The sequence below is a fragment of the Diachasma alloeum genome, unplaced genomic scaffold (assembly GCF_001412515.2).
Source record: "Diachasma alloeum isolate Michigan unplaced genomic scaffold, Dall2.0 Dall_scaffold_00381, whole genome shotgun sequence".
In the NCBI taxonomy this organism is placed as follows: domain Eukaryota; kingdom Metazoa; phylum Arthropoda; class Insecta; order Hymenoptera; family Braconidae; genus Diachasma; species Diachasma alloeum.
The window spans coordinates 705,801-717,449 of record NW_021680520.1 but is presented as its reverse complement, the minus strand read 5'-3'; the positions used below and the strand labels follow the sequence as shown (position 1 = coordinate 717,449).

Here is an 11,649-nt window from a genome sequence, read left to right as displayed (position 1 = left end):
ATGGGGAATTTAATTCTCCATCGAACAGCATTGGTTTCATTCCTTATTGTTAATCAGGAGGGGAGAGACGATTTTTTAATTAGCGGGCGAAATATTGGGGAGTCACTCTGCGCCGAGAAAACATTGGGTTTCTTATAGCGCCGTGACTTTCGTCGCAATATTAATTTTTTTATTGCAGAGATTAAGGGATGAAACGGGCGTTGATGAATGGCGAATTTAATTCTCCATTGAACAGTCTTTGTTTCATCCCTTAATATTAATTAGTCGGCGAATATATCAACTGAAAAACATAATGTAAACATTGAGTACAAGGAGGACAAAAATAGCCCTCCGAACCTGTCCCTGTGACAGCGGGAGTAGCGGGACTGCTACTGCCGAGTTACTCACGCACCCGACTCACATTTACCGACAATTCGACCGGGACGCCGCCTTTCCCGTGGGGTACCAACTAACATTTTTGGATTCAGTCAAACCCCCCGATCCGGGCCTCTACACAGGTCTATCCTCTTTGATCGACGAGTCGAACGTACATATAGGGCTTCTATCAGAAGTTTTCCCTTCCCAGGGTACCCCCACTCTACGTAATTTTCACTCCGATGCTTGTCCCCCACTCCAAAAATCAATGGATAAAAAATTGATTTTTCAAAAATAATGGGGTTTACTCTAGCAAAAAAATTGGATGGTAATTTTCTACTCTGATGGTAACTACATAGCCACTTAACCTAGAATTATTTGTATTCAATAACAAACGCAGTATCGTATTTTTCAAGCGTAAATAATTGAAAACGACTTAGAAAATGTCGAAACGGAAATATGATGAGATTCTCACGGACGAGAGGAGTTGGTCAGCTGCGACGAGAGCAAATGAAAATCAGCATACCCTTGATTCTGACGAGGAGGATGACGAGGTGAAGGAAGATAATTACAATGTGATGAATCCAGATGACCTAGAGGGTGAGCGATTTCCCCTTTTTCCAATTTTTCATTATTGTCTGAAGAGACAGATATAACAAGAGGATTTTTTAGGAACCGAAGAGGGACCAACGGCAGCTGAGACCAATGTTGGGTTCACAGCTTTCAACATGAAGGAAGAACTTGAAGAGGGTCACTTTGACAAGGAAGGTCATTATCTCTGGAATAAAGAAAAAGAGATCAGGGATAATTGGTTGGATCATATTGATTGGATTCAGGTAAATTGGAAAAACGATTTTTCCGTCATTAAATAATATAATTATTTCAGTAGATAATTGTATTTAGCTACTCATTTCATCCTCAAACGTCATGATGCAGGTCTTGTAGAGAAGAAAATTTGCGATAAACAGTCTACTGGTATTTTTGGCTGCAAGCACTCATTCGTTGCAATTGAGAAATTAATTTTGAAAAATTGGATAAAATTCTACTCGTATCAGCAAACTATATAAATGATATCTTATCCGACCTAATGATTCTTTTATTTGTTCAATAATTGCAGTAATGAAATCGATAATTTTTCTTATGATTACTTCATTCATTCCGAATGAACTTATGATAATGAAAAAAATTAGAATCATTGATGAGATAGTTATCAACGTTTCGTTGAAGTATTTTATTCATTTTTCCTTAGAAAATAAATGATTACCAGAGCATTTTTTAGCTTCAGAAATTTGCAACAGAAATAGCTATGCTATTTTCAGTTGAAGTGATTCATTCTCAAGATATTTTCATAATTAAAACATAACGATGTATGGGTGATCATTTTACTGTTTGAACTTTTTGAATTTCTTACGGAATGCTTTTCTCTGCATACATTAATCATTATCTTTGATTTATTTTTGTTTTCTAGCAGCTTTTTAACGCTTTTTTTAATGAGCATTTTCATACATTTATATTTTTGTGTTATATATTTTTCAATATGGCTGCTATCAATGCACAATTGAGTTATTTTATTGATAATATGATATTTCATTTGTAATATTATATATTGGCAACATCCCGGACTTTTTCCATTAAATTCTTGATGTGTTGAGTGGGGCACTTTGTGTGTCCGGTTGTAGGAATGTTGTGAAGTATACTGTTTTGTAGGCTTCATGGGGGTCTACCTGAAGTCTTGAATAATTAAATAGATTCGCAATAGATTCGTAATAACACTGTCTCACAATGCCTCGTATTGTTTCAAATATAAAGATTTTTTTTAATGCAACAATATTGTTCAACATGAAAAATATGCCTATAATGTAATTTGTTTTGCAGATCAAACCAACACAATCAGCAGAAGGTACAAATAACAAAAAAAATGATGAAGAAAACGGTCTGGCGGATAGTGACAGTGAAGAAGAGCCAGGTGTGATGTTCGATCCAATCCCACTGTACAAACAGATACTGGAATACCTAAAACCTGGTGAGACTGTGTCAAAGGCGCTTTGCAGATTAGGTAATCCATCACTTTTGAGAGTTCAATAAAAACAGATCGACGATGAGTCAGTTTTTATGGGGTTTTTTAAAACTTGAAACTCATTTGCACCCTAGGTAAAGGAAAACAACAGATATCTTCCGCAGAGCGATGGAAGAGAAAAAAAGCTGGATTGAGTGAGACTGACGAGAATTCAGATAAAATTATGAAACTCACGGAACTTGCAAATGAATTATTAACGAGAACGGGGAATATGGATATTTATCAGGAGGCACATGATGAGATTAAGGAAAAGGTGACAAATAAAATGTCAATACTTTTTTTTGTAGACTCCGATAAAAATATTTCTGACATTTGTGACGAAATGAGTTAATTTGTCCTTTAATCTCATGTTTCACTCCGACCTCGGCTAGTCTCGGTGAGCTCACGGGTGGTTCGCTCAATCGGAGGGATAAGTGAAGGATAGAGGGAGGGTTAACGATATTAAACCGACCGTACTGATGTTGGTAAAATAACTATATATTAACTTTAATTTATACACGGTAGTGTTTAATGGGTCGGTATAACGCGGTTCTTGACTCGACTTTGGGACCTTGACTCGACTTTGTTATTGGTTGGCTGAAGGCCTGAGCTCAGAGATCCGCTCTGTTTCGCTCCTGATCGTACTCTGCCGTACTCTGGTGCTTCCCGAGTCGTCCAAACTCGTCAAAGTCCCAAAATGCTTACCTAAGCAATCCCACGGTTTTCTTCACTAATACGGTTTCGTGCATTCGTTTGTATAGAAACCTACACAGTCAAACAGTTCAGCACCCTGAACTGGACCTGTAGAAACCGTGGAACTGCTTACGCTGGTGTCCATGGGACACCGTGGGACTGCTGAGCAATCTTTGGATGAAGGGAATGAGAAACCTCGTTTCCCATTCCCATCGTCCACCACTTTGGGCATAATAATTATAATTATTAAATAAATCGACGTATTGATCTATCTCAATACGTCACACATTTAATCTGGAATTGATAATCACCAGCATAATTTTACAATTAATCAGGTGTGTTGTTATGGACACAACATTAAAGTAAAATAAACCTAAAAAAAAAATATTTTTAATGTTCTCAGCATTTTTGTACACAAAATCGAAGTAGAAAAAGTAGGAATAAAGTGCAAATTTTCCCAACTTCTGTTCATCAATCAAATGTCAATGGCATTTCATTACCAAAGATTTATTCATTCAACAATCAATAACTGTTCGGAATGAAATAGTTTTTATGATGAGAATCCTCAAGCCTCCTGTACTATGTGGTAGGAATCGAGATGTTCTTCATTTCTACTCTTAGATTGAAAAACATCTCCACAACATCTTCAAAAATTCTCATTACTAAATAATTCTTTCGCAAAGTCATAGAAAAGCATCAGTGAAATATGATATTTTTCTGCAATATAAAATATGAATTCGTTTTTTAATGAAAAATTTTTTGGCTTGAATAATGAGAAATTGTGATATCTGTTGCCTGTATAAGATAGAATTTGATTATTTTAATAATTTCAATTATTTCAATGACGAGTGGATTTAGAACAACATGTTAGAAAAAACTTTCATGTAGCTCATGAAATTCCCTGACAGAAATTTGTCGTGACTTTTTTTCTGAATTCAATTTTTTTGTTTCATTATGGGATCGGAAAAATCCCACAATGAATTAAAAAAAGACGAGTTATCATGAATTATCAATCATTGAAACAATTTTCGATTCTCCATTCCAGATCGATAAATCCGCAAAACAGTCACACCCATCAAAACAAGAAGCTGAATTAGACATGTATGCTGACGATTTCGACACGAAGGAGAAAGAAAAACTTGTGGAAACAAACCAAGGTAATTAACTACTAACTTTCCTCCCTCGGGTAACACATTTACCCTCAAAATTTTACGTCAATTCAACCTCTTCCATTTCAGCTGGTACGTCATCAAAAATGGATGAAGAAACAACTGAGCCAGTGGATGCTGAAGTAACATGGGAATTGAAGTGGTCACTCGAGGAAAACAGTGAAATTCATGGCCCACATACCAGCCAACAGATGCATAAATGGGCAAAAGAGGGCTATTTCAAAAATAGCGGCTGGGTCCGTCGCAAGGGACAACTCGGTTCATTTTACAGTGCTGCGAGACTCGATTTCGAACTTTACATGTAATTTTTTTCTTTATCCTCATTAATTTTCATTGAATAAACAATTTTCTGATTTATTGAATTAAATACACTATTGATTTACAATCTTTCCTGTTTGAATTCAATCCCTGGTGTCTTATCCTCTTTTCGAACAAGTTCCGAGCAGTCAGAGTAAATTTCGGCACATTCTCTGAAACTGATTGAAAACAAATTAGGATTACTCATTGATTTTGAGGATGACTGTGTGGTTGATAAATGGGTTCAGAAAAAAAATTCTAGTTTTCAGTAGAAATATTTAAATAAAAAATTCTGTCGTATGGAAATGAGTGAAATTTTGACTTTTTAAAATTCAGAAACGCCACTTCCAATTCTTAGTAATTTCTCTTTAAGGTGTTTCGTACGAAAAAAATAGATCATGACATTCAACTGGAATTCATACAGAAGGTTTTTAATCACAAATGAATTATCTATGAATTTTCCTGGAATTTTTTAAAATTTCCTTTTCAAGTTATTAACAGTTAAAGTCGCTTCTTATACATAGGCTCCTATGGAGATTTTTCTGTTTATCGCGAAACTGCGTTACCACCTAAGCTGATAATATAGTTTCATGCTAAACAGAAAAATCTCTATAAGCGCCCATGTATAAACAGCGACTTTAATCGTTAATAACTTGAAAAGAAAATCTAAAAAAATTCTATGAAAATTCATAGACAATTCAGTTGTGATTACAAACATTCTATATGAATTCCAGATGAATGTCATTATTTATCTTTTTCGCACGAAATACCTCAAGACCTGACTCCATTATCTGCCAAACGTTATTTCACTTGATTTTTTTGAGCGATCTTCATCTCGAAATTTCAACTCGAGGCCCCGTCACTCAGGGATCCCCGAAAATTCTGAATTTAGATTGAAAAACAAGTAAAAAAAATTCTGAACATTTTCAAAGAGCGTTTTTAATTAATATTGAGGAATGATTTCAATAGAGGAGATATGAATAATGTATACTTACCGTGGCAAATGGGGGCCTGTCAGTTGCCATCGTGGGGGAGGAAAAAAGAAATAATAAATCCTTTGGCTCACCGCAACAAGACGATTGTACAAAAGAAGGCTCTTTGAAAAAATTTGTAACATTTTTAAGAATTTGTGGATCACACTTTTACGATGAATTACTAATCACTTACGCCAATCTCCTCAATTGATAATTGTACTGGCAATCAGCTATCATTTTTACCGGGAATTGAAAACAGGAAAATTGCTCTTTCTTCCTTTTTTTGTGCCCTCAACAAAGGTGACAGTTGATGGACAGTACAATTTTCAATTGAGGAAATTGATGTAAGTGATTAGTAGTTCATCGTAAAAGTGTGATCAAAAAATTCTTAAAAATATAAACTTTTTCAAAGAGCCTTTTTTTCGCGCAATCGTCTGGTTGCGCTGTGGCAAAGGATTTATGATTTCGGCCTTCCTGCCCCCATGGTGGCGACTGACAGACCGCCATTTGCCACGGTAATTATACCTTATTCATATCTCCTCTATTGAAATCAACCCTCAATATTAATTAAAAATGCCTTTTCAAAATGTTCTGAATTTTTTTTACTTTTTTTTTTATCCAAATTCATTTTTTTCGAAAATCTCTGAGTGACGGTGCATAGAGTTGAAAGTTCGAGATACAAAACGAACAAAAAAAGCAATCTAGATAACATGTGGCAGAGAATGGGCTTTAAATTTAGTATAATTGTACTTAAATTAGAGCATATTTTCTCCCCTTCAGAGAAAATTTTGGTTGCAGAATTCAGAACTGTTGTATTGGAAACGAAGTAGTATGAACCTACTTCTGTTGAGCCGTTGAGTGTAATGAGGCAAAATAAATTTTAAATGCTCAAAAAAATTATTATTTATTATCGAACATTTGTTTTATGATGTGACGAGGCAACTTTTTTATTTTTCATTATTTTTATACTTTTTATCTCCCCCAACTACACTGCCCCCTAATATTATATATTTGGCCACCACTGGCTACCTTATCTTTCCCCCCGCGGCTACTCTAGTTCCCTCCCACCTCACCCTTCCGTCCCCCTCGACCAGCAACGATGAGACCCCAGGATGGAGAACAGTTCCGGCCCTAAACGAAAAGTGGAACACCGGCACCCCAGCAAGAAACCCCGAAGAACGCCCACTTCACCTCAGGCACCCGGAAAGCGCTCCTGGCCCACCTCGATCTGCCCCCCTGCGAAGAAGACGTCGACGGGAAGGAAAGCCACTCGTCTCACGACTGCCCCAGTTAACGCGTCGTATCAATTGTGCCCAGAGAACTATAACAATGTAAAGAGGATTGTTGGAAGATCTGGGACCTCATCCCATATCGGAGAGATCAACCAGGAGACCCTGAGGTGGAGAGAAGGCTCAGCATNCCCCCCCCCCCCAGTGAGATAATTATTGTAAGAATCGAGACACCCCTAGACACGACTAAACTCTTCCCTTCTTTGTTAATTCCAGCCTTCCCGATATTGCGCGTGTTCGAGTCGCTTGGCCTTACCCTCCCCCTAGATAAGAGTCAAAAGGCCTCACTATCTATCTGTAAATTTAATTGGAAATACATCATTTTATTGAATTTACCCCCTCTTATTTGTTACGCTTATTTGACACCCTAAAACCCCTTTCAGAATTTTCACCCGTCAGATAACGCGGTCACAGTGAATTCTAATTTTTATCAGTAAGGAATTAATCCGTAAAATTCGTTTAATTTTTTCAAGCAATAGTTTCTCGTTTGATTCTCGTTTCCCGCTTCATGGCAATGGGCATCAGCGATAAATCAATGCGGCGTTGCCACGTTTACATTACACATCATTTTCAAGGGAGCCAGTAATGTGAGTTATTTATTACAAAAATTTGACTGTTAATAGTTTTCACATGGGTATACGAGCATTTAATCATCTTTTCTGATTTTTAAGTTTTTAATCTTGGACTCTTCAGAAAAAGGTTATATTCTCATCAGACTCTGTGTAATTTTGAACTTTTAGATTTATTGTTATCAATAATACTAGTTTGTCAACTGAGCACAAATGCAAACTAAATGTTTTTATACATATTAACATTCATTTAAATAGTATATTTCGTCATTAGGCTGAAAAAATCTTTTATGGCGAATATGAGGTTTGCAGCGCGAGCCGAAGGTGAGTACCCTATGGCCGTCATGACAAAAAATACTGTTCGTCATACGGCCAAAAAAAAATTTTCTAGCTCACGTGAAGCGCTGCCTCATGGCCAGAATGACAAAAACTTATTTGAAATTTGAATCTTTGAGGAATCCAGTGCGCTATACGTCTGCAAGATTTTGCGAGGTATTAGTAATACCAAATTCGAATTATTTGTTATTGGGTATATTAAAAAACGATAACCCAAATATCATTGGCCTCCGAATGAATGCCGCGTTTGGTTTCAGCGTTGGGATGACGTTTCGCAAGCATTGCAGTCTGCATCTTCAGGCCTATGAGCTCCGATTCTGAACTTCGATATCTAGGGACAGTTCTTATATGCTCTCCCCTGCGATAGTGGGGGGAGTGAGGAGCGGAGGGGGGCATTAGTCAAACTTTTTTAATTGATCAGTCGATCAATGAAAAAAGGTTGGTCCGATCAATTAAAAAGTTAGCCCAACTTTTAACATATTCTGCCTCCATTTTATGAAAACATACATTGGGATCCATTCGGAAGTCTACGACCAATGAAATTTAAATTCGGATGAGATTTTCTCTCATGCAACGCTAGTCAACCTATACGCCGTCTCTGCAGTACGAGTGAGATACTAAAAAGAGCGCGCCTACTGATGGGTTGAAAATTGAGGTTTGTTCACATGACACTTTTACATAGTCATAGTTAGATGGCGACTGACCCATTAACAACACACCGATACGTCGACGCACCGATACATGACTAGTAACCTAGACGTGTCCACGTTAATCTAACTGCTGTATCAAGGATACAGCCGCTTAGGATTTTTCACATAAATCCTTATAAATCCTTTGTTGTTCAAAGTACATCAGCTAATACCTTGACTCAATTTATGTTGAATTAATATTCCATTAATCCAGAAGATTATTTCTTTTGATTGCTCTTATAGTTTAAGAACGCAGGAGTTCACAATTCAAGAATTCAATGGTTCTTGATGCAAGAACTTTTCTGATTTGAAATAAATAGGATTTTTTCTTCTGAAATTCAGAAACCAGTTTGCCATTCTCAGTACAATGCGTATTTTAGAACTAGGAGTCTCATAAAATCAGTAACTTCATTCTGGAAACTATAGAATTTTTTTGCCTGTGTGGGAGTCTGCACATTCTGCAAGAACAACCCCCCTGTAAGTTTCAAATTGCACCACGGTCTCTGGGGAGACCGTGAGAAATCCGGCTAGGAGCCGGATAGCTAAGTTGGGAAAGCACCCGATGCATAATCGGAAGGTCCCGGGTTCAAATCCCAGTCTGGACTATCCATTTTTTTCATTAAAAATTTTCTGGTTATTTATATTGAGAATAATCCCGGTTCCCCTCCTACCTCGTCCAAATCCCATCAAAGCATTTGCTATTTTTATTTTATTTTTTATTTTTTTTTAAAGTCATTTGCTATGAAGTCACAAAGATGTGGAATGCTATATAAATTCCCTTCTTTAATGGAAAAAAATGTTGTATTGAGGTTAAAATATACTTTAAGGCCTTAGTATTATATATTAATAGTCCCCCACGTGCAAGATTGCCTTCCGAGCCGAAGGCGAGGATGGCAAGCACGTGGGAGAGGGTGATATGTTTTCCATGGCGAGGTGTGTATATTAATTTTCGTGTCGAGGGACCTGCAAAACGCCAATTTCGTGGCGCGCAGCGCCACAAAAATAGCGTTTTTCAGGTCCCGTGACACGAAAAAAACTTTTCTGGCGAATATGAGTTTGCGGGCCGAGACGAAGGCGCGGGCTGCAATCATATAAGCTAGAAAAACATTTTTTCGTCCGTGTGACGAACTATATTTTTTGTCACAACGGCCGTAGGCAGCAATTCACGGACACGTAGCGTCCGAAATAAAAAGGTATTCAATAGCACTTTTTGCAATTGAATCCCCCACTGAATTATCCTTAAAAGTACCAACTCACTCTAATGACGAATTCATCAACATCATAAACTGACAGATAGTGCGATTGCGGCACTCTTTGGAAAAATTCATCCATGGCATGATAATTTCCTCTGCTTTTGCAAGAAATTCATTCATTAATTCCCTCGAACGAACCCGATCATATGGCGACGGTGACGACCACTCGTCCACTTTATGATCATGAGTGAACGGATTTCCTAATTATAAATGCAAAAAAAAAACCATAATCAGCAGAGAAAATTTACGATAATGCAATTAATGCAGCTGGAATAATCCTAGCAGTTGAGCATCATACGTACCATATTCAAACACCGGTGGCCCCTCGATGATCGGATAATTACTTTTATAAACATAATTTGAATATTTAAATATTCCGAGGAGTTTTAATGCCAAAACCGTTGCCCCAATTATCGTAATCACAACGAGTACAATTTTAATTTTAAGGATAACGAATGCAATTAGACCCTGGAGTCCACCTAAAACTGTTGAATAAAAAAAAAAATTACGAATGAACTAAATATACGGTCCCTCGGGCTTTTTGAAATGTCTCTTTAGAATTTGATTCATGAATAGTTCATTTTCGCTTCGTTTGACTTTTTTTTCTCTGTACTGTTTCTCTTAATCAAAGTTAAAATTAATTACATCCAACACTGTGAAGGGGATTGAAATAAACCTCGCTGTAGCCAGTTTTCTTCCTCGCTGAAACGGGGAAAAAAAGAGAAAAATCCGGTCTCGAGGGTTTTTCAGAGTTAAAACGTAACTTAGAAATTTACTCACAATATAGCAAATGGTGTTTTCCCTTTCGTGGAGTAAAAATATCACGGGAAGTTTTTTCATCATCTTGAACTTTCGCCAAGCAATCTGTCATGATACACAGTATCAAAAACAGGTATATCTTCATCGGGCAGGTGATAAGAGACTATTCACCACCAAGTTGAAAACAAAACTGGAGTTTAAAGATGTTGAAGTTTCTATTTATGGGTGTTAAGAGATTTGAAGGATGAGGGAGATAATTCGTGGTAATGTTTTTCGCAAGCAGATGAATACTTTTCCGTTTTCACTGTTAATTATGTTACACCCAATGTCAAGTGGGTCAGTGGACTAGTACAAGCTGAGTGTGAATGTACCACATTTCATAGTTTCAGTTGGTTTTTGTTTTTTTCACTTGGAAAGTGGATGATCATTTGTTAGTTTAATTGACGTAGAATTAAAAGTTGCAATTATGATTCGGAGTTGATGGTATGTTATCATTTTAAACATCGTATCAATGGAGTACTTTTCGTTACTATACCGATAGAAAGGTTTTTTCGGACGAGTAACGAACAATATTTTTCATCACGCTGTGACGAAAAGTGAACTTTTCGGCACGCTCCGCGTGCCTAACAGTCCAATTTCCGCCACATTGTGATGAAATAGTATATTTCGTAATGAGTGCAAAAAAGTGTTTTTTGGCGAGTGGGAGGTCGCAACAATATTTTTCATCACAATGTGGCGGAAATTGGACTGTTAGGCACGCGGAGCGTGCCGAAAAGTTCACTTTTCGTCACAGCGTGATGAAAAATATTGTTGCGACCTCCCACTCGCCAAAAAACACTTTTTTGCACTCGTTACGAAATATACTATTGTGACGCTAGTGCTATGTTCACCTTGTTTCAAAATGTACCTTTTCGTTTACTTGTAAACAAAAAATCTTTTCGTTTACTCGTAAACGAAAAAGGCACACTTCGACACTTGCAGAACATTTTTTCGAGAAAACGATTTTTGAAAAATTCTACTGGGTTATTGGTCGCTTGCTCCCATTGCGAGTGGGTTGAAGTGGGCGTGACCCATTACGGGTCGACCAATAACTTCCCGACCAATTCCCATTTTTCCGTTTATCAGAAAAAAAAACGCAAATTTTGAAATTTCCATCCGGATAACAAGAAAACGGCTGAGACGATTTTGCTCAGAATCCAATCAAAATCGAA

At 37.1% G+C, this 11,649-nt stretch overlaps 2 protein-coding genes across 5 annotated transcripts in view; one reads left to right on the top strand and one right to left on the bottom strand.

Annotated features, from left to right (window-relative positions):
* LOC107041839 (CD2 antigen cytoplasmic tail-binding protein 2 homolog) overlaps positions 1-4,641 on the top strand; it is a 24,290-nt gene extending 19,649 nt beyond the window's left edge. Inside the window, exons 1-7 of one of the 4 annotated variants that reach the window (XM_015262611.2) lie at positions 491-682; positions 771-954; positions 1,027-1,190; positions 2,230-2,410; positions 2,506-2,684; positions 4,149-4,260; positions 4,342-4,641. In XM_015262611.2, the coding sequence (XP_015118097.1) occupies positions 798-954; positions 1,027-1,190; positions 2,230-2,410; positions 2,506-2,684; positions 4,149-4,260; positions 4,342-4,577 (1,029 nt within the window). In that variant the 5' untranslated portion in view covers positions 491-682; positions 771-797 and the 3' untranslated portion in view covers positions 4,578-4,641. Of the gene's footprint in view, positions 1-490; positions 702-754; positions 955-1,026; positions 1,191-2,229; positions 2,411-2,505; positions 2,685-4,148; positions 4,261-4,341 lie in introns of those variants that run through there. The other 3 variants (XM_015262609.2, XM_015262610.2, XM_015262612.2) reach the window with 3 other exon arrangements.
* A 10-nt stretch (positions 4,642-4,651) lies between these two features.
* On the bottom strand, positions 4,652-10,603 carry LOC107041836. Its single transcript, XM_015262608.1, has 5 exons — positions 10,460-10,603; positions 10,325-10,381; positions 9,982-10,164; positions 9,684-9,879; positions 4,652-4,748 (listed from the first exon to the last, which is right to left on the bottom strand). The coding sequence occupies exons 1-5, from the start codon at positions 10,581-10,583 to the stop codon at positions 4,652-4,654; spliced, it is 657 nt and encodes a 218-aa protein (XP_015118094.1). The 5' UTR covers positions 10,584-10,603.
* Positions 10,604-11,649: the final 1,046 nt, after the last annotated feature.